Source organism: Lepeophtheirus salmonis, chromosome 13 (assembly GCF_016086655.4).
Source record: "Lepeophtheirus salmonis chromosome 13, UVic_Lsal_1.4, whole genome shotgun sequence".
Classification (NCBI taxonomy): domain Eukaryota; kingdom Metazoa; phylum Arthropoda; class Copepoda; order Siphonostomatoida; family Caligidae; genus Lepeophtheirus; species Lepeophtheirus salmonis.
The window spans coordinates 32,035,787-32,062,234 of NC_052143.2; the positions used below are offsets into that span (position 1 = coordinate 32,035,787).

A 26,448-nucleotide genomic window follows, 5' to 3' on the forward strand; every position below is an offset into this window, starting at 1 on the left:
CAAAGGAAGACAATGCAAAAAATATATAAATGAGAATTATTGGTTCATATATGATTTACCAAAAAAAAAAAATATATATACTATTAATCTACTTATTCGTATTGATGAACGTAGAATAGTATTGAGCATATATAATATATAGGTCAATATTTGAGGAGACAATAAGTTTTTGTAAATTATTTCAAAATATATGTTTAAGGTCAACATATAATGTAAGAACAGAGTGACCCATAAATCTGAAAACAACTTCATCAGCCAATAAAGTCCACAAATATATATTTTTGGAAAAATCTTTTGAGACAATTGCAATAAACTTGAAATTTTCTCTAAAATGAGTGCTAGTTCATTATATTTGGCCGCCATTTGAGGGAACTACAGACGCTATATAACTGCTTGACACGCTGTGTGTAAAGTCTCGTCGACAAGTTGCCCCATGCAGAAAGCCTGTTCGATTTTGATTTATTTTATGTTATAAAATCACCTCCAGCCTCAATTAGAGCCTCTATACGAGGCTAAAAGCCAGAGCAGGCCTTAACAACTAGGCCCCTGAGCAATTCCTGGAATTCCTTCTTGATCCGACTGATAAATTTGGAACAAAGTTGTGCCATGGATAACTTGCGCACCCTATATATATGTATAAGCACTCTCAGAAGCTTTCCAAATTGATACGTATATTTGTATTACGTTGTTAGCTCAATAATCTAGATATGGTTTGAATCAAACTATACCGAAATGTAGCACAGTATATTAACATATTTCTGTTATTTTTTGAGTTTTTATTAACTAGCTTTTATGTTTTGTCTCAAACAATGACCATAGAAAAATTACATTGAGCGTCATATCTGAGTGTTTACAATAAAAATAATTATGTTGAATTCAATGTGCATAGGTTCGATTGCAGGTCGCTCATAGAGAAGGAAATATATAAAAATATAAAATTGTTAATAATATGACCTATTTTAATATATTAAAAAACGTAAACTAACCAGGTTATATGTAGAATTTGATGAATGTTTTTGAGGAGAGCAGCTCAACTGTCATGATGTTTAATTAGATTAGCCACAGGTAGCTATGAGATAAGAGAAATATACAAGAATTTCATTTTGCATCTTGGAAGGGTATATGCAGGAATTATTCCGATGTTGATCCTCAATTTTAACTGAGCTCAACAAGGACTTACATATAAATCACTCTGCGATATATCATCAGTGTTATTCTTTGTCTTTTCAAATTTAAAGATTACTTTTTCTCTCTTCAAGAACAAAACAATAATAATAACAGAAAATAAAAACCCGTCTCAATGATATTTTTTTATTATTGAAATATGAGTAAATTATGTATATGAACTTTAAAAACAACTCTTACATTAGAAAGAGTAATTGTATTATTATATTGTTAACTTAAACTTAATCAGTACCACTTCATATAATTAATTAATGAAAAGCTTAGAAAAAGACTACATACATCATTTCCAAATAAAAATAAAACAGTTAGAAAACTGAAGTAATAAAACCTTGTAAATATTTTAATGCCTAGAGGTACAACCAAAAGCCAGAACATACATCGAAAAATGAAAGGAATAATACAATTAAAAAATGGGTAAATTTTATATTTAACGTTTAACGTTAAATAGGTTACATTTTGGCATAGACTACTATTTTGCATCAAGATGTACTGATTGTATTTTTACAATTTTAATTCATATTAACTGATAGTATTCAATTTTGCTTCAGAATATTTTATTTTTTAATATCAGGTGAAAAAAAACGGAATACATTATCTAAAGAGTACTTTTGTTATTTCAAAATTATTTTAATTTGTGTTTATTTCCTTGGCAAAAAAAGAAAATTCTGAAATGACGGTTAAAATTGAAAATTTCTATTGTTATGTCCACATTTTCGACACAACGCCTTCAAGAGCGTTGTGTATCTTTGACATCAAAAGTATAGAAATTGAATTGATGAAACAAAAAAATTCACCATACTTGGTTATTACAGTATCATGAGCATAAATGCTATATACATTTTCAACCGCTTGCCTTGTTTTTTCACTGTAATCAGGGTTTTTTTTTTGTCGGTTTCAATCTTTTTTTGACGGATCTGAATTACAAATCACAAAACAGTTGAAGTAGGAATTTTAGTACAACATTAATTACTTTAAAAAAGATAAGTAAACTGACAAAAATGATTGTATATGCGTAATTAGAATGTAAAATATTATTATATGTTGTATACTAACTTCATAGCAATATTTACTTGATGTTATATTTTATATATGCTGCAGTCCAACAATAAAACGTCTATATACATGCCCCCAATTTGTATTTGCTCTCCGAAAATACAAAAAAAGAAAATTCGTACTTTATTTAAGCATTGAAGACTATTCATCAAATGAGGTCAAAGATGATGAAGTATTAAAAATTATGTTCTATTAGAAAATAATATGAAATTATTAATCTTGATCTAATTAGTAGAACTAAGTAAATAGTACTTATTGTTGAAAACTACATTATAAGCTTAATTAATCGTTATTATGCTTTACAAGCCTATTAAACAAAAAAAAAATAAAATTGTTTTATTTATAATTTGAACTAGAAAAAATAAGGATTGGAACATAGATTACTTTAACACCTGGATAGACACCATATACAAAAGCCCTGCAAATTATAATTTTTCTATTAAATAACAATTATAAAAAAGATTTTTTTTTTTTTTTTTGTGATAAGGCAATGAAAGATAAACGCAGAAACTTATTCATTTTCCAATTAAAAACGTAATTCCTGATAATAAGTAATTAATAATGGGCTGTAGAAAAAAAAAAGATTTTGCCTGGAAAATTCCTTTTTTCGGGGTTTAACTCGAAAGAATGCTACAAAAGCAATTATTAAGAATGATTCAATTTGGTTAAAGAAAGACATAAATTTGATATAAAATAATTTTCTTTTCCTTTTATGTATAACTTGAAAAGAAATGTCTTCTTTATTAGGGAGTAGGGGGGAAGAAACTTTTAAATCTCATTGAAAGAAAACATTTTTGCGTTAGTATACACGATACAGTTTTTATATTGTCAGTTCCTTCGTAGTTTATCATATTCTCCTGGTATTGGAAAGGTGTATCTCTTGATAACAACTTTTTTATCTGTAAATTACTTAACAAAAGTAATCCAGTAATTGATGTTATACCTATTCGATTTAACAAAATAACTCAATAAATCAAAGTATTTATGGTTATAATAGAGAGGTTGTGTAAATTTAAAAGAGAATAGTTTATCCAGATATTAAGTAATCCATGATTGAAGAACTTTTTTAAGATATAAAACTATATATACTTTAGCCAGGTTATTGGCTCAAAAATAAAGTCTCCAGGATACGACGATTTCGTTGACACACAGTTGAGGGTGCAGTGAAACACAAAAAGCATGAAACTACTTCGTGGCTCCAAGATTACGTCTCTTAAGCAATTAAAATCATCAAGTCCCTCTCCATCCATGGGAAATACAAAATGTAGAATGTATGCTAACATTTATTTATCAAACTGCCTCAAAATTCTCTTTTCTCAGCCATTTTCACTCACCCATATACTTGTTTATCAGTTATCTAGCCGGGTCTACCGGTTTTTATTTTCCAACCCATTATTGGTCGTTTAGTTTTGTCTTTATATTGTTTTATTTTGGTTTTTTACCCATGGTAGACGTATGTAATAGTTATATTTTACATTAGTCTTAAGTTGAATTTTTTCTTCATAGATTGAATTTATTTTTTTGTTGATCTCATCATTTAAAGTAAAGTTCTTACTTTTTGCCAAAAAAATTGAACTACTGGAATTTTCCAATAATTAGAACAACTATAGTTTTACATCTTGACGATTTAAACTTTTTTATCTATTGTCCTACATCATCTATGAGGCCATTTTAAAAGTCAAAAGAACCATTTCAAAATTTAAGTAGTGGCTCAAGTTCTCCTGATAAAAACACACACTTATTTTAGTTCTTCCAAAGATTTCCTTACTTTTGCAAATTTTACAGGTAATCTTAAGACAATGACATGCAAACATAAACTCTAGTTTGTGCGAAAAGATTACACAAATAAAAAATATTGAATTGCATATTAAATAATCTTAAAAAATGAAATCATTTTTGTGCATGCGTTAAAAAAATATGTTATGGCGTTCAAACAATTGAGGCGATTTCGTTTCTCAAAAAAACTTAAAAATATAATTTTCTTTTTAAATTCCATTTTCTTAAAATGATTGCATATACAATATATAAGAGTATATTGTAAATCAAAACAACATTTCAAATAATATACTTATTTTTTTCTGGACAATTGACTTGTATTATCGTTTAAGTACTTGAATACATTATATTTCGGTTATTTGGAAATCCATTTGTACTTTCCAAATTATTACAATACTTGACATAACAAATAAATTACCAACTGCAATACCCAAGATTACCTGGAGTAATTTGGCATCAGCTTTGAAACAAATTTTTTTTTATTAGTGGAGAAAACAAATCCAAATGAAATCCTAAGTTTTACTTTCCGCTTTTCTTGAATAGAATTGCATTAACTACTCAATACTTATTTGAATTATATGTGTTCTCTCCTCAAGAATTAAAGAATACATTTTTTTTTTTTTTTTTTTTTTTTTTTTGAAATATAATCTAATGACTGATAAACTTCATACCAAACGCCGGAAAGAGCCAATTCGTTTTTTCTTAACAGTATTATATTTTATTCAAATCATAACATATAGTCTAAATGCGTATATCCCTATATACAAGTAAGATGCGACATACTAAAATTCTGCAAAATCTTTAATTGACTGCCTTGTAACTTCTTGAATCAAAAATGCTTTGGTGTGGTTCAAACATACCTACAAATGTTTAAATTTGCTTGATACTATATCCTATTTTTTTGTAATTTTCTTTAATTTAATGTTTTTACTATAAGGATAAAAAATTTCATTTTTTTAAAACTACAAACTTTTCTTTAGATTATTCGAACATCAGATTTTATTTTTTATCGATATCTTCTATTTATGCAAGTATTTTTAGCATTTTATTTCTTATTTATGAGAGAAAAATGGATCGAAAAGTTAAGGAAATCAGACAAAATGTAAAGGTACAATTATTGACATCATTCAATTGTCTTTATCATGTATTTAATTACGTTTTATAATTGACGTTTGTTTTTACTAAGTGCACTAAACTCACGATAAAAATTGTGTTAGCTATTTAATGGTGAATTATCTTTATAAAATACATATAAATGAATGACATAATTAATATGAGTACATTTTATGTCATCTGTAATAGCTTTAATTTGCTTGATTGTACTGATGAATTACAAAATGAATAAAATTTGAATTTAAGGCTTTTTGTAAGTAATCCATTTTAAATTTCTATAAGTTCATTTTGCATAAAACTTTTAATAAAACTTTGCATCTTATACAAAATGAAAATCATACTTTGTGCATTCAATTCTTTTTTCACAATATTCAAAAGTGTTAATAATATATAAATCAAGATGAACTGATAATTATTGCTTGATAAAAATATGCTTTTATTTAAAATAATTTAAATAAACTATCAAAGAGAAATAAAAATACAAATATTTATGCCTATTTTATTATCTCATTTGCAGAAAAAAAAAAATATTGATATTTCATTGTGATACAATGTGTTTCTTTAATGAATATGAAAAAAAAAATTAGCTGGGAAAATAATAAGAGTAAATATCAACACATAAAATATATCCGTTATATGAGCATTGATGATGTCGGCAATTTTAAGGGTGTCTTGTATTTTCGAATATCTCTGCTAAAGATGACGTAATTTCTCAAGAGAAGCCTAGCAGAAACTGTACATTGTTTTTGGCGTAAATACAACAGGCCCTTTTAGAGTACCAGAAAGCATTCAATACCTAAACCATCTTTCACCCTAGTTTAATTCGTAGACTTCCCCCCTTGCAAATGTTTGTCCATTTTCCCCAAAACACTCATATCAACTACGTCAAACGACTGTTAACTTAACAACTGTACGTCCAAAATGGCTGAAACTTTGGTGAATAACTGTGAGCAGATGCCATATTGATGTAATTAGATTTTCTTCACGTAGACGTCAACAACTTTGCAAACCCCCCTCGTAAGCTAAAAGAAAATATTGAACTACCATTGAGCTAATATACAATTATCCAGATCTTATTTTTGGCCATGGATGTTATTTATAATAAAGAATATAGTTGTATATATAGCATTTAAAAATTATGTAATAGAAAATTTATTTTTATTCAATTATACAAATTTAAATTCCTTTTCCAATTTTTTTAATAAAATAAAGTTTTTATGTGAGAAAAGAAAACATACACGTAAACTCAAAGATGCTTCATACTAAATTTAATATTCAAAAACTTTTTTTACCAAAAAGTTGAACAAGATATTAAAAGCAATGATGCGTGGTAAATATTGGAACAAGTATTCGCATAAAAATATGTATACCAGGTATGTTCATGTGAATTATTTTAACGCCTGATTAAATTAATGGACTGAAAAGAGGAATTCTTGTTCATTCATTGTTGATGGTGTGAATTTATATTCTTTTAGTAATATAATTAAGACATGATTTAAACAGCATATTGTAATCACTCAATACATTAAAAAAACCTGACAAACGTAGTTTGGATCATGAAGGATTCCTTATATTTATGAAGGATAACTATCATCTTGTGGTCGACAAATTTGAATAATATGGCAAATATGAAAGAAAAGCGATAAATATGAATATGGTCAATTTTTATTTTATCCAAGCATGAACTTAAATTTGACAATATATCGACAAAAGCATTTTATTTTAAACATGAAATATGAATTTTAAATACCTTACAAATAAATTTTTAAGATACATTGTTTCATGAACGTTGGAGTTAAAAAAAATCCTGTCATCCAGCCGCAGGTTAAAAAAATACCAAAACTTTACTAAGATATTTATCTATTTTTGAGTTTTTTCCCCCAATTAATAAAAAAAACAATTACTAAGAGCTTTAACGCTTTGTAAATGACATCTTTCTGATAACACTGATAAACTGATAACACTGGTAAACTGCGTAAAAATAACCTTAACTATAATTTGTTTTTGTAAGTCATAAACAGCTTATACAATATCAATTAAAAAACTAAAAATATAAAATACTTATATGGATAATTAATTACTAAATGCAAATTTTGAGAATCAAATTTGAACAAATCAGTTTTTAATGATGTGGATTGTATTAAACAAAATAATCGAAACTACATTAAAATTTTGTAACTATTGTTGTACGCTTCAGTCCCTGACTAGCTTCTTTATCCAATCTCAACCTTGACTGAAAAAAGGGGAAAATAGAAAAAAAAAAAAAAAAAAAAGGTAGTTAGTCTTCTGTAATTTTTTTGTTGCCAACTGTTTCTTATTATTAAACAGTTAATTTCATCAATTAAAATATGCATTTTATTGATAATCTTATTTATGGCCGGGTATGAAATGACAAGAATTCTAAACAAAGACTCATGATTAATAATAAATTATTATAAAATACAATCTTATAATGTACCTTTTTTTAGTTCATAATACGTAATGTCAGCTTCTGTAAATCATACAAGAGTCAGCTTATAAAATTTATAAAAAACTACTGAAACTACGTGTCCTCACTTTCATAAAAAAAGAAGTTCAAGAAATCTAAAGGAAAAATATAAAAACGACTTTTTAGAAAAACTATAAATTAACTTAACTAAACCTCCATTAAACATTGGTTAGTCTATAAATAAATCCTGAGCTAGCCATTATGAAGATAGATAAATAATTGTATATAATATGATAGAATGTTTCAGGTGCATACTGAAAAGTATTGGCGATAAAATACGATTTAAAGGAATGAGACGCACTTAATATAAATCTCGGCGTTATATTACATTTAAGTTCATTAACGGATAATTAAAAATTATAACATGAAAAATGAGACTACGTATTCAATTATAAGAAGAAAAGGAAAAATTATGATATTACTTTTGTCAAAATGAAGGATTATATCCAAAAAATTCCCAATCATGAAAGGAAAATTTTGTTATTTATAGTCAAAGCTGTCAAAAGCTTCATAAATACTCTGCTATTTTGCTTCAATTCATAACACAAGTACTACCATGTTTAACTAACCATTTAACATTAAAAATGAATATTAAACTATTTTACACTATATTTCATATAATAATATAAACCAGTTTGAACAAATTGAATACTTTTAAATCATTATATTTTTTTTATCCGTGAATTCATAATCTAAAACATTAATAATAATTAAAAAATAATATTACCGGCTATTGTAAACTTTGAAGCAGTGGTTCTCAAAGTGGGGTATGGGTAAGATTGGTGATACGCAAACTCTTTTTAATGGCGTTGGAGGTGTTAGTAGGGTGGAAGTATGCAAATTTTCTGATAAAAAAGTAGTTATCATAGTTCAATGTAAAAATATATGAGTTCTATTTTTATTGACTAAATATTGATGTTAATATAAATATATATCGACTATATTAACAATTAAAGGCTTTGAATAACCCTATATTTTTTTAATATGTAAGATCTACCATACCATTGCTTTCTACAATTCATGGCTGTTTTTCAACTGATTTATTATGAATTAAATAAAGAATTGCCTATCAATTCCAATTATTTATTTTATATGTTTGTATTAGCAAATGTTTAGTGTATATGTAAATATTTTAAAGAATAGTTGTAATAACAGTCAACTAAAAGAAAATAAAAAACATGAACTAAGTTCTCAATAAAATAATTTTAAATACCAAGTAGTAAATATCTCCCTTTTCTCATAAAGCCATATATAATAAGATTTATAGACTTTCTACTCCCACAGCTCTACCCTTTGTCTCCATTCTAAGCCTATAAAGAACAATTAATCTTCATAGAAAATATAATATTATCCCATATTAAATTGGATGTTGTTAGAGTTACATTGGAGAAATATCCTTAAAATTTGGAACTGCATAAGTGTTTAGCACTACAGAGTTGGATAAACACATTGTACACCGAGAAAGATTGTTTCAATTAGCCATCCAATAAAGGGATCAAGGAACAGGCTAATAACTGAAATTTGGACATAATACATTATTCTTGAGAAATTTATCAATGATTCTAAAGGAAATTGAGTAACAGGGCCATGTTTTTGAGGATATATATCAATAAAGAAAATTTTGTCGAAATGTATTTTTGTTCGTTTGTCTGCGGATGACTTCTTTATAACAACGATCGTGTTAAACTAAAGCTGAGTAGGTCATATTAAAAAAGAAAGAAAAGGGGGTACGTATTTATATATTTGTAAAACAATCTTTTTCTGTCAATTACTCTTAATAATTATGAACAATACTAGTTACCCCGTTAGTTTCTTACAGGAGAATACCAAACATTACTAGAGTCTTTAAAAAAATTGTTTTGCGGGGAATTTTTCGTAGAAAGACAGGGGAAGTTTTTTGTTTCTCATAATTTTGGTTTTTGATCAAATTAATCCCTCAAGTCTCAAAATTAAGATATAAATACATAGTACGTCCCCGCATAGAGTGGTTTCAAACACTTTAGATTTCAAATAACGTGGTAATTGCAATTATTCTGACTCCCCGAATAGTGCAGTATATTCTACAAACTTCACAGTTTTTTTATATTATCATAATAAATTATAAAAACTATTTTTCGAGGTAAATAAGATGTTTTGATGTTGCTAATGAGTTAGTTCATACTATGTCCATATATATACATATAATAGTTGTATAAAAAATTTGAATAGTGGAGGGGGGAGTGTCATAAACGTATTTGATTTGATACTTGGCTTAAAAGTTCTGATTACGACTTAACATACAAACTTGCAATTAAACATGTTGCTGAAAAATATTGATGAAGTTTTGGTGACTTAAATTTTATAACATAGAAATGACCAAATTACCCAGCAAGTGAATACCCGATTAAAATTAAATTTTATTATTATTTTGACAAGTTTCTTGTCTCGGATACATTATTTCAAATAATATATGATGAATAAATTCATTTTTGTTCTAACTATACTAAAAAATAAGGAAAAGTTATAAAAAGTAGACTTAGATTGGTAATTTCTCCCATTTTACAGGTTTTAGTACTACAAAAGATCCCATGCAATGTGGATTTTATATACTTCAGATTATTCTCGTTCCCAAAAACTGGAATAAACGGGTACCCACTGTATTTATAATATAATTTATAATTTCATCAAATCCGTGACAATGAGTACACAACTATACTGACAATGGTTAAAACACTCATATACTGACAGATTTTGGTGGTTATACCGTATATTTTTAATTAAATAAAAAATATGTATTTGTTTTATTTGTAACATATTTTTTGCCTTTCCAACCAAGAAATTTCAATGCAATTTCACAATGTAATAATGTTTCTTTTTATTAAAAAAATACATTTTTAAATTATTTTCAAAAGTTTACTGAGAAGAGTCTTGTTGTTAATATTGCAATTCCATAACAAATATCTTTGTGCATTAAATATTTTGAAAAGTAAATATCTGCAACTTGCCTAACAATAAAAATAGTATGCATTTGTTTTTGTTGATTCTATTTAAATATTAATGTACAGTAGGGGTTTGAATTACAATCATATTCAGAGTAAGAGAGGAGTTCTTCGTATACAGAAATCGACAACGTGTATTCTTTTTATTAATAAATTAATTATTATTCTAGTTTAAGCGTCAATGTCTTTAAAATAGGATAAATAGATCTTTTTGAAAGAGAAAAATGATGTAAAAAGATCATTACACTTCTCATGGGTCAAATAATTTTAAAATATTTTAACGCTATCAAATATAATATCATTAATATTTGTAATTCAAAAATAGTCAAGCTTTATCTTAATTTTGTGCATATTGTTTTAGTGTACGTAGTTATGTGAAACTTATCATATAGATTGTACTCAAAATATAAATAGTTTGTAGATTATACTTCTATAGTAAATTACAATTTTCTAGAAAATAATAAAAATTGTTGAAGATGGATATAATGGACTTACCCTAACATTCAGCTGAACTCCTCTTTGGTCTTGTCCATATTTGTTACGAGCTACACAGGTATAACGTCCAGCATCCTTTAGATGAAGATAGGCAATTTTGAGAACATTGTTCTCGACGCACACCCTCTCAAGACATTCTCCATTTCCGACCACTCTCCTCTCTTTGTGCAAACTAGGCAATTTCCACGTTAAATCCATTTTGGAAGAGCCTAGAGCTTTACACATCCATGATGCATTTTTTCCCATGAGCTCTGTAGAATTGTCTAGAAAGAGTGGAAGGATATAAGGCTGGCATTCCTCATTCATACCCGTCGAGTCTACATTTAAGGGTAAAGGACTTGAATGATCGTCCATTTTACATACGACGGAATTGGGTGTTAAAAGTCGTAGATTTGATGTGCTTGAGGACTGTGTAAGTTTTCCGATCCATTTGAGGGAACAATGACATTTGAAATTGTTTCCTGCAAGACTCAATGCCTTCAAACTGGGTATTTCCTTGATTATCTGACTTTCAAGACTGTAGAGACCATTAAAGGAGAGGTCCATGGCTGCCAGAACGGGAGCTCTTTTTACCACCCTTGGGTGTACATAGATAAGATTAGGATTGTTATTGACTGTAAGCGTTTCAAGAGTATGACAATTGTCTATAGCAGAGTCATCTAATCGGATAAGGTGTGGATTATGACTCAATGAAAGAAATTCAGCTCTCACATTGGATATGGAGCCGCTTTCAAGGACTGAAAATAGATTGCCATCAAGGAGAAGTGTCTTAATTGATGTAAGCTTCCTCAAAGCTAACGTGGGTACTTTACGTAAAGAATTATGTCCCAAATCAAGATGTGTTATGTTCATCCCAACTAAAACATTATCTTCAATTTTCATGAGGGAGTTATGTGAAAGATCCAAAAGGCTCAGGTGGCGCAAGAGGCCAAATGTACCGTCATTCAAACGGGATAGTTTGTTTTTACTCAGATCAATCTCAGAGAGATTTGGAGACGAGTCAAAGAAATGATCCTCAATAAATGAAAGTGAATTCCCGGATAAATCAATGGTTTGTAGAGAAGGCAAAGAAAATGCCATTTGGGACACGGTATGAATCACATTGGACGAGAGATTAAGTGTCTTGAGAGATGGGAATCCACTAAAAACATAAGAGTGCAGGACGTGAAGGTGATTGTTGCTTAAGTCCACGTGTATTAGTCCAAAAAACGGCTGATAGTCTGTAGAGGACTTTGACAAGGATCTAATAGCATTGGAACGTAAAATAAGGGATGTTAATTTTGGATAATGACGTAGAAACTCAAGATCCACATGCGTAATTTTATTGGACGGAAGTATTAGGCTCTCTATAAGTGAACCTCCTCCTTCGTCTTCGTAATCATCATCTGAACTTTGGGCTGGATAATTTGGGATCGATGTGAGAGAACTGTTGCTGCAATCAATTGTCACTCTATCCTCCAAGCATCGACAGGGAGGACAAAATGGTGATGTATAGAGGGATTTGTTGTGTGGTGGTGTTTGAGAAGATGAAATATTTGGAAGGACAGTAGAAATATTTTCTCTTGGGTCTAGAGTTGTTGAAAGTTTATTAAATGTAGATTTTGTAATTTGTTCTTGCAAATTGACTGCTTCACCGGTATAAAAAGAGATAATCCCAAGTGTCCATAAACTGATAAACCACTCCATCTTTAATGAGTGACTTACCTAGATTCAAAAGCAAAAAAAAACACATGATGATTAAAAGAGTTAATTAAATCATTATACATAAAGGTGTCTCGATAGTTATCATATGTGGTTCATCCACACAAAACAATCTTGAACAAAAACATGAAAATAAATTGATCAATTTCTCATTATTTTATTGTAATAATCATTTTTAGCTAATTTAAGAGTAATTTCTAGGGCCTTCAAAGGGTTTATTAAAAGTAAATTTTTGATAGAAATTAACAATTATTTGTAAAATAATACATATTACACTCTCAATTTTGAAAAAAAAAAAAAACTACTCTAGCTTACGTTTTTACATATCTAAGTTAATTGTGGCATGAGAGAAGCAAATTTTTATATGTCTATTATGTTTAAGTTAAGTTTAATATATATTCCACATCTTATCATTTATAAGGACGAGGTAATACAATACATATTCTCAATTCTATGAAAGTATTTCATGCCTTTACATTAATGAGTAATTAATATAAAAATTGTTGGAAATTATATTTTAATTCAATCAAATATTTTTAGTAATTAAAGATAACTGTGATTAAAATTTGCAATAAAAAGAAAACCATACATAGGAAGCTTTTTTTATTCAGAAGGTATGTTAAAATTTACTTTTTTTATAGACTGTCCTTGTCACACAGTGTTGGATCGGTCTAAAAGGCTGCAACCCTATGAGCCCTAAGATTTGCACTTTTATGGAAACTACAACAGCTGAAATTACATAGTTACTACTAACTTCGTCATTGGATTCAGTAAAGTTTCATCATAAAGCTTTTTTCAAAGATACAAAATACCTGAACTTAAAAGTAGAAGGTGTTTGACTAAGGTGTATTATTAAGCTATCTTTCATTATTTTCTTCGTTCTTATACTCCTCAATCCTAGCCAGAAGTGATGAAAACCAAAAAAAATAACTAGAACCGAAGGTGTGAAAGACCATTGAATCAGACTGTTGAAAAGTAAAAAAGATTGCACCGATAAAAAAAAGAATTAAAAGGTGGGATAACAGATGAAGAAATTAGGCTTTGTACTTTTCAGTTATACTTGTGATTAGTGATGTGTCAGTCACTATTTCTTCGGTACAGTCCAGTCTTAGGACTGGTTCTCAGCTGTCAGTCTTTGGATTTTTTCTGAAATGTTGATGTTTTATTAAGCCAAATAAACAAATGAAATATATGTAAAGAGTCTCGCATATAGTTGGGAAAAAATATTGATATTTTCGTTATGACGCAATATTATACGAAGATATTATATTTTTAAATTGTTATATAATATATTTTGTTGCAATATAATAATGTAAAAAATCACAAACAAGAGAGAATGGTGAGTAAGGACCAAAATAGACCGCAGTCTTAGATAAGGTCTGACACAACACAAATTTTGAGTAGTGAAAATATGTGTTGACAGTATATAAAACAAACATTGGAAGCGAAATGACGTAATAAAAATAAATTTTATGATACATAGTATTGACGTGTTTTCTTATCCTTATTTTTCTAACTGTCGGCACCACTAAATATTTAAGCTTATTGAATAAGGGAGTAATGCAGATCACCAACTCAAATTTGATTATCCTTTCACACAGACTTAAATAAAAAATTTATTAATTTGTTTAACAAACTATTTCTAATCACTCTAAGATTAATACTAATCTCTCTTTACATAGTCTTTTTGAGTGTAAATTTCTTATGAATTTTAGTATGAAACATTTTTGTTGCTATTTTACGAAAGGAATCTTCATCAATGAAAATTTGATAGATATTAACATTTTTTTCTCGTAAATACAATCGGATATTTATGTGTTTTTTTTTTTTTTTCAGTTTCATTTATGGAGGAAAATACTGCCTTGAACATATAGGACAAAAAATTGGTAATTTATACTCATTATTATAGTTCGAAAAACGTCACCCCCAAAATTTATTTAAACTTTCTTTTAGTTATAAATAACAAATAAAAAATCCAATCATAATAAAAATCTTCTATTGAAGGAAAATAATTTAAATACAAACTACAATGGAATAATAGGTTAAAGGTAGTTAAAGACCACATTAAAACAAAATTACTTTGTTTATTTAACATTTCAATATAAATCAGAGCATTTTTTATTACTTTTATTTAAATAAAAATAAATTAACCGTACAAATTCCCCAAATTGAAATCTATTAATTTTAATTTATTAAAACAAATCCTCGTTAATTTATGCCACATTTCTAAATGAAATACAGCATCTTTTTAAAATAAATAAGAACTTAAGATTTCAGATGTCTTCTGAATATATGTAAAGACCATGCCGCCATTATTGTGTGCCCTCTTAGATATACTTGTGTACTTAAGAAAAATAGTGATGGTGCTAAAGAGGTTAAATTGATTTTAACTGATCTGGTGTCATGCTATATTTTTAAATTTTTATGCTTTCTCTAAATCAGGTAATTCGAATTGGAATTTTTCGGAAAAATAACACTTTTAAGACCCTTTATGTTTGGGCAAATGAAATGTGGCCTCCTTACTCGTAGAACTAAACATCCCTTGAACTACTATGTGTATAACGTCCCAGAATCTTTGTTGGCTTTAATTTTCCAGGCAGTGGCAGACAATAATCAAAGTTCCTTATCAAGGGATATGCTAGTTTTAAGACCAGGTTGTCGGCTTTGGTTGAAGCTAGAAGTGGTCAGTTTGATTAATGTTAAAAAATAAATTTTATCAAATGTACATTGCTCTCCCCTTTCCACGATTTAAAATCCCACTCTGTTTTTATTTGTCTATTTGTAAGCAAATTCAGTTTTTGCAAAATATTTTTTGACCGTCAAAATTTCACAAATAACTGAATAATTGAATTGGATTTCAAATAAATTAGATACTTTTTTTTACATTTACATATTATAATAATATTTGTAATAAATATTTATAACAAAGAAAAATGAAGCAGATGTCGGGGAAAAAAAAGTTTGAATATAAAGTTTTATAAGAAAAAAAAAAGTATGGTTCCAAGAAAGTATGCCCTTATTTCAGAATATATATATATATAAATGAATAATCTTTTTATACAGACATAGCGAAAACGAGAGAGCTTAGCATTCATTTCTTTTGTGTGCTCATATAAATAAATCAATTATATTGAACAATAAATCAAATATGTTTATGGAATTATAACATTTGACAATTATTTTATAATTGTAGACATATATTTTGTAATAGAGTAGATATTTTGACATATCGGAGTCCTTGAAACAATTAAAATATTTTAGAGAGTGATAATTGGTTTATACATAGAGCAATCACATAACTTCCTTTTTCCAAAATACAATAAAAAAAGATTTTTAAATGAGAAAAGTTTTATTTTTATTTTATAATGATAGTATGAATTTAAAGTTATATTTCACAGTGTTTTATAAATCATAATAAGTGTACATTTTCTGATGACTAGAGCTAAGTAGCTTTTAATTAAAAAACTACTGTAAAAGTTAAATGAAAAAAAAAAAAAAATGATTGTTTGTGCACTCTTTTTTTTTAATTATTATTATTTAATTGGTCGTCTTGTTATTAGCACCTCCCTCTGAAAGAAAAATATTTATCATCTTTTAAACTTAAAATTAATTTAAAAATGTATATTTAAATAAATATATACAGGTAGTTGTATAAGTACGCGGACTATTTGTGGCAAATAATTAAATGTGTAATAAAATTCGTATGACGTTTTTTTTTTTGGAGAATTATATAATAGATAATTTATTCTGGTATAAAATTTAATATAATTACTGAATATAATCGCCAGCCATCAGCTGCTATGACTCCCTCCAAACGCCCGCGGAAAGCCTTGCACACATTGATGATGTAATGGTCTTACATGGCTGCCCATTGCTCATAGACGCTGGCCTTCAATGAGTCCAAATACGGACTCATGGGTAGCACAGGCTTTCTTCTAAATTTGCCACCACACACTGTAGTCAAGGGGATTCAAATCAGGCGATGGAGGTGGCCAAATGTTTTTGTTCCAAAATAGCATGTTGGCAGCGAGCCAATCCTGAGTCATTCCAGAGGTATGGGCAGGTGCCCCATCATGCTGGAAGATAAAGGGCCCCCTTTAAAGATCTTGAGGGCCTATGGAAGGACCTTCTCCTTCAAAATCTCCAAATTGATAGACCTACCGGCGCGGAGGATAGTGGCAACCATATGACGTTTGGCCTCGTCATTCATCGTAAACGACTTTGTTTGATGCGAGTAAGAAGAGCAAAAACAAAGCAAAAATATTTACCGAGTTACTTGTGCTGGATTTTTTTATTTCCGATCACGGAACCTCGAGATATAAGCATTTAAAAGTTATTTAACGAGTATACAATTTAATGAAAAATATTCTTCTTTTCTAGTAGTAATTTATTTTCTCCCCCAAAAGTCATGTAACATACAGGTGATGTTAAGGACAGTCTATATTCAGTAGTTCTATATGTCTCACTCCCACCCTATCATCGCACTCTTTTTTTTTTTACAATGATATCAAAATTACTCAAAACGTATCAAACTTGTTCGTCCCTTTGCCGAATTCCCCTTGATAATTCAGTGGAAAGGTTGAATTCATAAATGTCTCGTCGTACTCGGAGTAGAATTGTGGACCAACATTGGAGTTATTTGGAGTTTACTCTCTTTCTAATTACTTCCTTCTTCCCCACATCCCTCGTCACAGTTTCAGGGGCTTCCGTAGGATTATATTTGAGAAGAAGGGGGGAGAGAGAGCATGGTTTTTTTTTACTAAAAATTTTAAAAACTAATTTTTTAATTAAAAAATTCAAAAACTAATGTTTTTATTTTTTTTATTTCAAAAACTAAAGCTATTTGCAGAAAAAAAAATTTAAATAAATAAAAAGTTTTGGAATTTTTTTTTTAAAAAAAGGTAAATTTGAAAAATTACCATTTTAATCAAAATATGGAATTTTAATAAATTTTTTTAAAAATCCTTTCATTCACAGGAAAAAAAAATTTAATAAAATTGATTTTTATTTGCAGAAAATGTAATTCATAATAAAATAAGAGAAAAAATTTCAAAAAATTAATTTTTTTGGTAAAGTTCCAAAAATCAAAAATTATTCTCAGCCAAAAGCCTGCAATGTAGTTTTAGCGGTAAGGAGAGGATTTTTTGATGAAGCTAAAATTTAAACAAAATTACTTGGATTTGTTACAAATTAATGTTTATACCTATATTGAATCTCAATTTTTATTCATTTTAATAGCCTAATTACTCTTATTGCCTTTTGAAAATGATAAAGTTATTAACACAAGTACATAATGAAGATAAATCAGGAATTTATTTTAAAGAAAGAGTAAAATAAGCGTGTGAAAAAGGATATGTAAATTTTTTTATTTAAAAAGACTCCACGAAAGTAAAAGATGGTTAAATTGATTGAGTATTATTTTGTTAGGGAAATAATTCTCAACATTTTTCAAAATTCCGAGTGGTTTTTTAAAATCTATATACTTTGAATATTTAACTTTTCAACAAAATATAATAAATTATTTTAAAATTTCAAATAAATAAATGTCTGAGCTCCTTTAATCATTAGTGTAGCCTACTTTGGCTTCCAGGTGGCGGTAGAAGGCCTGTCAACACCTGCAGATGTAGTACTCTGTCATGGCGTCCCATTACTGACTGACAGTGACATTGAGGGCATCGGTGTTTGGATTAAGGACACTGCAGGCATTCAACCCTTACAAGGATCTTTCCAGAAAGAACCCGGTTTGATTTTCAACTTTTGTCAAATTTCGATTACGGATAGGGCGAAAAAATTAACTTGGGTATGAAAATAAGGTGTACAAAATTTCATCGCTCTACGATTTCTTTTTCAGTTGGCACATTTTGTTCAAAGTTCTTTAAAAAATGATTATTTTCCCTTATTTTGCCTACATTTTTTGATAAACGCATATATAAGATTTTATTAAAGATACAATTATTAGATGTATTTAGCATTTATTAAATTTTTTCCTAAAACAATAATTTATTCCACAAAAACGGGAAAATTCTTACCAATTTTTTATGACTCTTTTATAACGCACACCTGTTCTAATGTTCTAATTTATATGAATAGTTTAAATATTAATTCATATAAAAGTTAAATTCCTTACATTCTCTCATGAAATTGGAATATAAATATAGGAAAATATATAATTTTGGTAAACATACATTTAACCCTTCCAAACCTATAAGAAATTAAAAAGAAAATCAAAAATAATTATAGTTAATTCTTTAACTCTTTGATCATATTAGAACTAATTAGAACTAATTTTTTTAGTAAATTCAATCGGTTCGCCAGAATTTGATGGGACACTAGTGAACAGTAATTTTTAAACAAAATTAAAAATCAACAAAATTAACATAAGAGGGTTTTAGGGGTAAACAAAATACTTAAGTTACGCAATGGAATTGAATACTAAGCATTGTTTAATTATTTTGATATATTTTTTTTTATAATTCAATTAAGTAATAATTTTAATATGAAGATTGACTAAAATTAAGTTAATAACTACTTTACTTGTGAAACATAATTAGTTTTAGTTCAAACTCCAGAATATGTCTACTATGATTGTCCATTATAACTTAACAGTTAATTTTATTTATTTTCTTTGGTCCAAACGATTGGGTTGCCCTCTTAATCCCCCATAAAAATAATTCATACTCTTATCAATTACAACATTGAAATCAAGTAGCGATAATTTATTTGGATATTCAATGTTATAAGCAATATAGCATACTATATCTATAAGATCCAAGAAGATTCTTGGATAAAATTGTGTTGATGACTGAATCTTACTGTTAAGAAGCAGTTCTTTGATCTATAAAAACGACTACCCCATGTTTTTTTTGTAGAGCTTAGCAATTGAAGGACAAAAAAAAGATCTGTCAAATCCAGAGGAACGCTAGTATCCCAAAAATTTTAAACTACCATACCATTTGCATTTTTCATCAAAACATGGCAAAGTTTACAACAATTACTTCTCATCATATACTAATATTAAACAATCAATAAAAAGTTTAAATTATCAATACATGAAAAGTATAGGATAAATAAAATGTTATTTTATGGAATTACAAAAAATGAAATTGTTTGAAGACTTATATAGGGCGAATATACAGTCAGATGTAAAATGTTTTTTCATAAATTTTAGAGATCTACTATTACTCTTTCTAATCATTTAAAATTATCTGAAATATAATGAAAAATAATGCATGGACGAAGGCATGAAAATATGGGGCACCAGTGTCCCATATTTCTTGTTTTTTTCTTGTTTATTGTGTTTTTCTTTGTTCCTTCGTTTGGGGTTTGGTTAATCTCACAAAGAAACTACAATACATTCCTTTATTCTCAATTCTAAACTGTGCTTCAGTTAAGAATTAATTATTACAATGTCAAAAACAAAGCACCATCGTACAAAAGACAAAACTGATTGTACACTTATAAGTCAGCTAGAAAATTAGCCATCAAATGTGTTATCAACCATCGGGGATATATTAAGAAATTATTTCTGATATCCTACATGAAAATATTTATTATTATATAAAATTGTATTTTTTCAGAACATAATCCCAGATGAAACCTAAAGCAATTTTTTGAAACGAACAAAACTAATTATTAATTGATGATCAATGCATTTTGTTCAAAACCATTGAATATGATTTGTGACTTAAATTATATTATGATCATGTCCTTGCACAAAACAAGTCAAACATAGTTTTAATTTTTGATAATGTAAAAAAATAATATGTATTTATTAAAATTATAATAATGATAATTAAAATGTAATACTAGCACGAACCCTCTATTTTAAAGATAACCAATGAAAAATAAAAAAGATTTTATTTAAATTTAGCTTATTTCTGTTAAAATTCTAAATTAAAACGATTTACTATAATTATATAATAAGTAAATTTCTATTGTAAAACCTCATTGTAAACAACTCTTTTTTTTTTTTGTGTGTGTATTTGATGTGAATTTAATCAAATATGCACCCCCTTTTGAGACTCTTGAAAATGCAATATATAATTAATTGACTATGTGAAAATACTGACTTTGGTAAATAAAAGCAATTTTTTCAAATCTTTGACCCTGTGATTTTTGGTCATGAAAAATCTATTAATCGGTTCAAGAGAAAGATGGTAACGATATCGTCTCTATATTAACATTTCGAAGAAAGATTCAGGTTTGCAAAGAGTCTTCTTTCAATCTCTGCTATGAATATCATAGAGTTATACCTGTTTGGGGAATTGTGAATGGAAAACTAGGGATGCACTTGGAATACTTCCAAAAAAGAAGATGAGTTATGGCACCGACGACTCGGGCTTACTTAAAAGCTAATACAGTGATAGCTTAAATTTTGTGTATATTATATTTCAACCGGACTATGGGCTCAATAATAAAGGAATTACACCTTGAGGATTTCGTTGACAGACTGTAGCGGCTGCTTTTACCATTTTAGACGATGTATTAATATTAAATTTGTTAACTAATTGTTGGATTAATATAACGGATCATCTCATCTCCCTTTTGGTACGTTCTCTTCTCTTGTCTGAAACATCTTATAGACAAAATGATCTTATAGTTTTTCATTTTTGTATATTTAAATTGATTACCACAGTTTTCATATTTATTACAAGACTAAATTTTTGCATGGTGAAATCTTTAAATGTAAAAATAGAATTTTTTTTTTTTAAACTGTCTTTTAGGTCATTAAAAAGTCTCCAAAACTTCATTTTTACTTGGTGTTCAGATGCTTAGTACAAAAGATTTTTTAAATAAAATAATAATATGAACGCAAAATCAAAATGGTATTAAAAATGATACCGACGTTGTTAAGGAGAGGTAAATAATAGTCCATTTTAAAATTTAGAGTAGTTGTATATTATGTATTCACAAAAAAATATTCTAAAGATAAATTAAGATTTAAATAAAAAAAAGTAATTTTGAAAAAAACTATATAAATTTAAATAATAAGAAAATGTAAAAAATTACAATAATGCAATAAACCTCGTTATTAATTTCATACAGTACAAGTATTCTTGCTATCATGTCTGACACAAACAGAAAAAAATGAAAACTTTATTACAATTATGTAATGGACTCTATTCTATTTTTTCTCATTATTATTCTCAATTTTTTATTTTGTTTTCATGTTTTAAGGGAGGTTGTTTCTTGTGTTCATGTTAAAAAACCCTCATGGGATAATAATATTTTAAGAAGGCTTGTGGGAATGTGGAATAAGCGAAAAGAAAAAACTATATTCTGACAATATTAATTATTTTATTAATGTAAAAAAAAAAATGAGTAAGAGAAGGATATATTTTTTTAAATAGTTTGACTTTATAGAATAATATAGACATTCATGCGAAAAAATATAAAAAAATACTAAGTTAAATTACACGACCACACCTAGGGGTAGTTTTGTACAACTGCAGATTCTGATTACTAATTAGGCATTAAAATTAGTATGAATCATTGTTGGGTGTTGATGTATGTCTATCGGTTCTTTTGTCACACTTCTTTATCTATCGTTTCGTTTGATCTTGTTTTTATCCACTGTAGATGGATGTAATAATTGTTTCTTCTACAATTATAAAGTTATGTTTTTCATCGTGAATTTTATTTAATTCATTTGTTTTTTACATCCTTTAAAATTAAAACATGGGTCTTTGGCTAAAGAAAATTCAAATGTTATATCAATGGAAACTTATGCACTAATTAATGGTATATCACAAAATATTTATCCTTCAGAAAAAAAAAACACCTATGAATATTAAATCTTTTAAACTGTAGAATATAAATTACTTCCAAATTAATAAATTATTCTCTAAAAAGGTCTTATATAACATAAAACAAATCAAACTCACCTCTCATTTACTTTTTCATTATATTAATTGTTCATATATAATTAAAATGCATAAAATAGTCTTTCAAACCTCGATAATTAATCATAGATTTTGTATATAGCTTAAAAACACATACAGGATAATCCTCAAAAAATAGGTTATGGAAATATACAATGAAGTTATAATTCATATAATAGACATTTATATATAAGATATTAAATGACTATTTCAGTCTCCGGGGTGAATAAAAACTCCATGGAAAGTAATGAATTATGAATTTGCCAAAGAAGACAAATGTATTATGAAGTTATGTGAACCTCTAATTAAATGTTATGATATTATATATGTAGTAACCATGCTTAGAAAATGTAGGTGGTAACCCTTATCGTAAGAACGACCAGAGGGGATTGATGTAGAGAAAAAATAAAGTCATATAGTAACTAAGTTTGTTAACCTTAATTTTATATATCTAGTATCGTACATACCGAGCACCACAATGGTGACCCCAACGTATAATACATATATCAGTATAATTAAAAATATTTGATGTCCCACAGTGGAGTCAAGAAAAGAAAATGTTAAAAGGCAACTTTTCTTGTGAAAATACCAAAGTAAAATTTGGATGATATAAAATAATTTTTATTATATTAGTTCATTTTTGGAAAAATGCATTAAAAATATTTTATACAACTAGAAACATAACTTCATCACAAAGATTTAAAACACCAAAATACCAGATTGTATCATTCAATATTGAAATCGTGTGAGGAAGTAATTGGTCTTTTCCACGAATCCGAGATTGATAGAAAGGGAAACGCACCTTACGATAATTTAAAAAGTAGATTATTAAAAATGTGTGCTCCTTTGAAAAAACATCAATTGGATAAATATGTTGAGTGATAACATGCTAAAGTAAGACCTGAAGAAGTATAGTTGAAGATGAACATCAAATTTGTTCTAACTAATTGATACTATAACTCACTTTTATTACATATAATCAGAAAAAAATAGATAAATCTTACATAAACCAAACATAGATAGTATCAATTGATGAATACATATAAAGCTGGGCAACAAAACATGGACTGTTGAGCATCTTGGCCTTCACGTGAAAGTAACGTGGGTTTCTTGTGTTTGAAAACAATCCCAAGTTCATCCTTATGGTCCTAGAAGCCACAGAGTAGTTATTGCCATGCGATTCGTTGATTTTTGCTTTTATTTTCTTCTCCAAGCTGGACAAGGATTCCAGATCCCTCTTTAAATTTTGCTTCCACTTATTTTTTTCCTAAAGAGGCCTTCTTTATTTCTCATCTTGGCCACCTAAAAAACAGGCTCCTAGAGTACTTAACAATGTCTATAGTCGTTGCCACTTCAACTTTAACATCAAGGAGATCTCAGATTCCCTTCTTTTTGGCTTGTTGCTTGCTAATGATGACGAGTTTACGAAATGTTTAAAATAGTTTGTTTATCAACAAAAGATTGCTAAGCTAGAATGTCAAAAAATAATCACAAGGCCTACTTATATTTATCTAAAAATTACGATTGATTATCATTCCACGTTGGTGCAACCCCTGTACATTTCTTTGCTATATGATGAATAGAGTTTTGAGAAAGTCAAAATTCTTGATGAGCATAAAAACCATGTCAAAATATGATATTTTTGAGAGGTAAGATATTTGATAATGGAAATGGAAACTATTACTTCAAACATTTTCACATCCTTAATGATGGATGAGAGGTCATTTATTCTTTTTCTCATGTTGATCTTGGGATTTGTATTTAAGCATATTATTTATATCTGTATATTTACTCATATAATCACTAATTGATTATAAAGTTAAGGCTTTCTCCTCACCATTAATAAGAGTGTTGATCTTAATAATAGATTGTTGTTTCCCAGATATATTGAGACACAATAATAAAGTATATGATATGATTAATTTTCATCATAAATGCTATCTTGCCTTCAATTTTATTTAACTCAATCAAATTAATTGTCTATTACGAGAGTGTATTTTTCTGAAGGATTTGTTAATTCGTTATTTTAGTTGATAAAACTTTTCCTTTCAATGTTTTTTGAAATACATTTTTGCTATGTACAAATGGAAAGATTTTTACTTCATCTGAAAGTGACATCGTTATAACATCCTTATGTGATTCAACAATTTATAATTTAATTTACATTTATACTCATTAAATCTCTAAAACAAGATCAAAGGATAAAGTAATAGATTAAATTTTATCATATATTACTATAAAATCATAACTCCAAAGCAAATATATAAATACATCAGCAATACATTTTATAGCCTTACGAAACTAATTCATAAAACATTTAAAGAAAAACCGTTGAACGAGATTTTTTTCATAAAATCAAACCAAATGAAAAAGTTTGTTTCTTATAAAATAATTTTTTTAACATTATATAAATAGATAATCCAAGTTAGTTACACATTTTTTCTTCTTGTAAAACATTTTTCGCCACTTTTGTTTCTATTAAAGTTTTGTTTCATTCTTTTTTAACTTTTCTTGAAGAAAGGATTTTTTTAAACATAGAATTAAGAGTCTTTCTTTTTACCTTTTTCTCCATTTTTAGTTTTATAAAAGACAACATGTTTAAGTTAGTAAAAAAACCTTTACTTTTAATATTGGCCATGTTGATTTAATTGGTTAAATACTTTTTAATCTAAACTTCTTATAGTTGAAACAAAATTGATCAATAAATTGTTAAAATGCAATATTCCTTTAATGTATTTACATGGGAAGGAACCAATATTAAAGGTGTTATAATTTCCATCTCATAATTAAAAGCACTAACGATTTAAATATTGCTATATAATTTTATTACATAAATTTTGAATTAATATATTTTAGACTCTGATATTTAGGATTATTGACACAGGAACAGGTGTCGTTGTGTACCAGCATTATCACCGGCTGTTCTAGTGTTATTTATTAAAAATCCTCGATCAACCCATATCTTTATGAATTTCCACTATTGAAAATTTTCAATACTGGTATTTAGTAAGCGATTTAAAAAAGTTAAGATATTTATAAAATTCAAAGATAAATTTTGTATTTGTCTGTTATTTTTTAATAATTTTTTTATATTGTAAAATAAATTATATATGTCCGTAAAAATAATGAACAATTGCATTATATACCATTATAATAAAAACATAAATATTTTTTCAACGATATCTGCAATGCTCTTAATAGATATCTCATATACCTTATTTGGATTAATAAACCATCACTATTTCTATGAAATATTCCAAAGGCCTTTTTCAAAGCTGGACGTCCTCAGAACTGGCCCAAGGACCGATATGACCTGTGTGAAGACTAGATTAACTGAATACATAATGACAAACAGAGCACTACTCACAATAAAATAATAAAAGTTGATAGACTGTCGAACATATTCTTGAGTATTTCAAATTATCCCACAAATTGATTAAAAATCAGATATGTGACTTAAAGAGATCTTTGAAATATTGGCATGTATCTATAAATGAATTAAAAAACTAATCTCAGACTTTCTCGTTCAAGAATATTTTTTATTGGGGCACCAATCACCAAAATAAAAAAATGTATAGTAAAAACTCATTTTAAAATTGACTGTTATTCCTTTGTTAAAAGAGTCATCATCCTGTATGTATATCATTTTCCTGTTAATAACAGGATCAACAGTGAAAAAAACGACCCTATTTCTATCATTTCTGAGATAATTCAGTATGTGTGCTGAAGTTGATTGGTTCTATTTTTTGCCTTTTGATGTTGTGAACCTGGCAATATT

At 27.7% G+C, this 26,448-nt stretch overlaps 1 protein-coding gene across 1 annotated transcript in view; it reads right to left on the minus strand.

The window, feature by feature from the left end:
- LOC121128365 (uncharacterized) overlaps positions 1 to 26,448 on the minus strand; it is a 178,189-nt gene that overhangs the window by 111,797 nt on the left and 39,944 nt on the right. Inside the window, exon 2 of the mRNA XM_040723947.2 lies at positions 11,089 to 12,792. Within this exon, the coding sequence (XP_040579881.2) occupies positions 11,089 to 12,792 (1,704 nt within the window). The remainder of the gene's footprint in view (positions 1 to 11,088; positions 12,793 to 26,448) is intronic.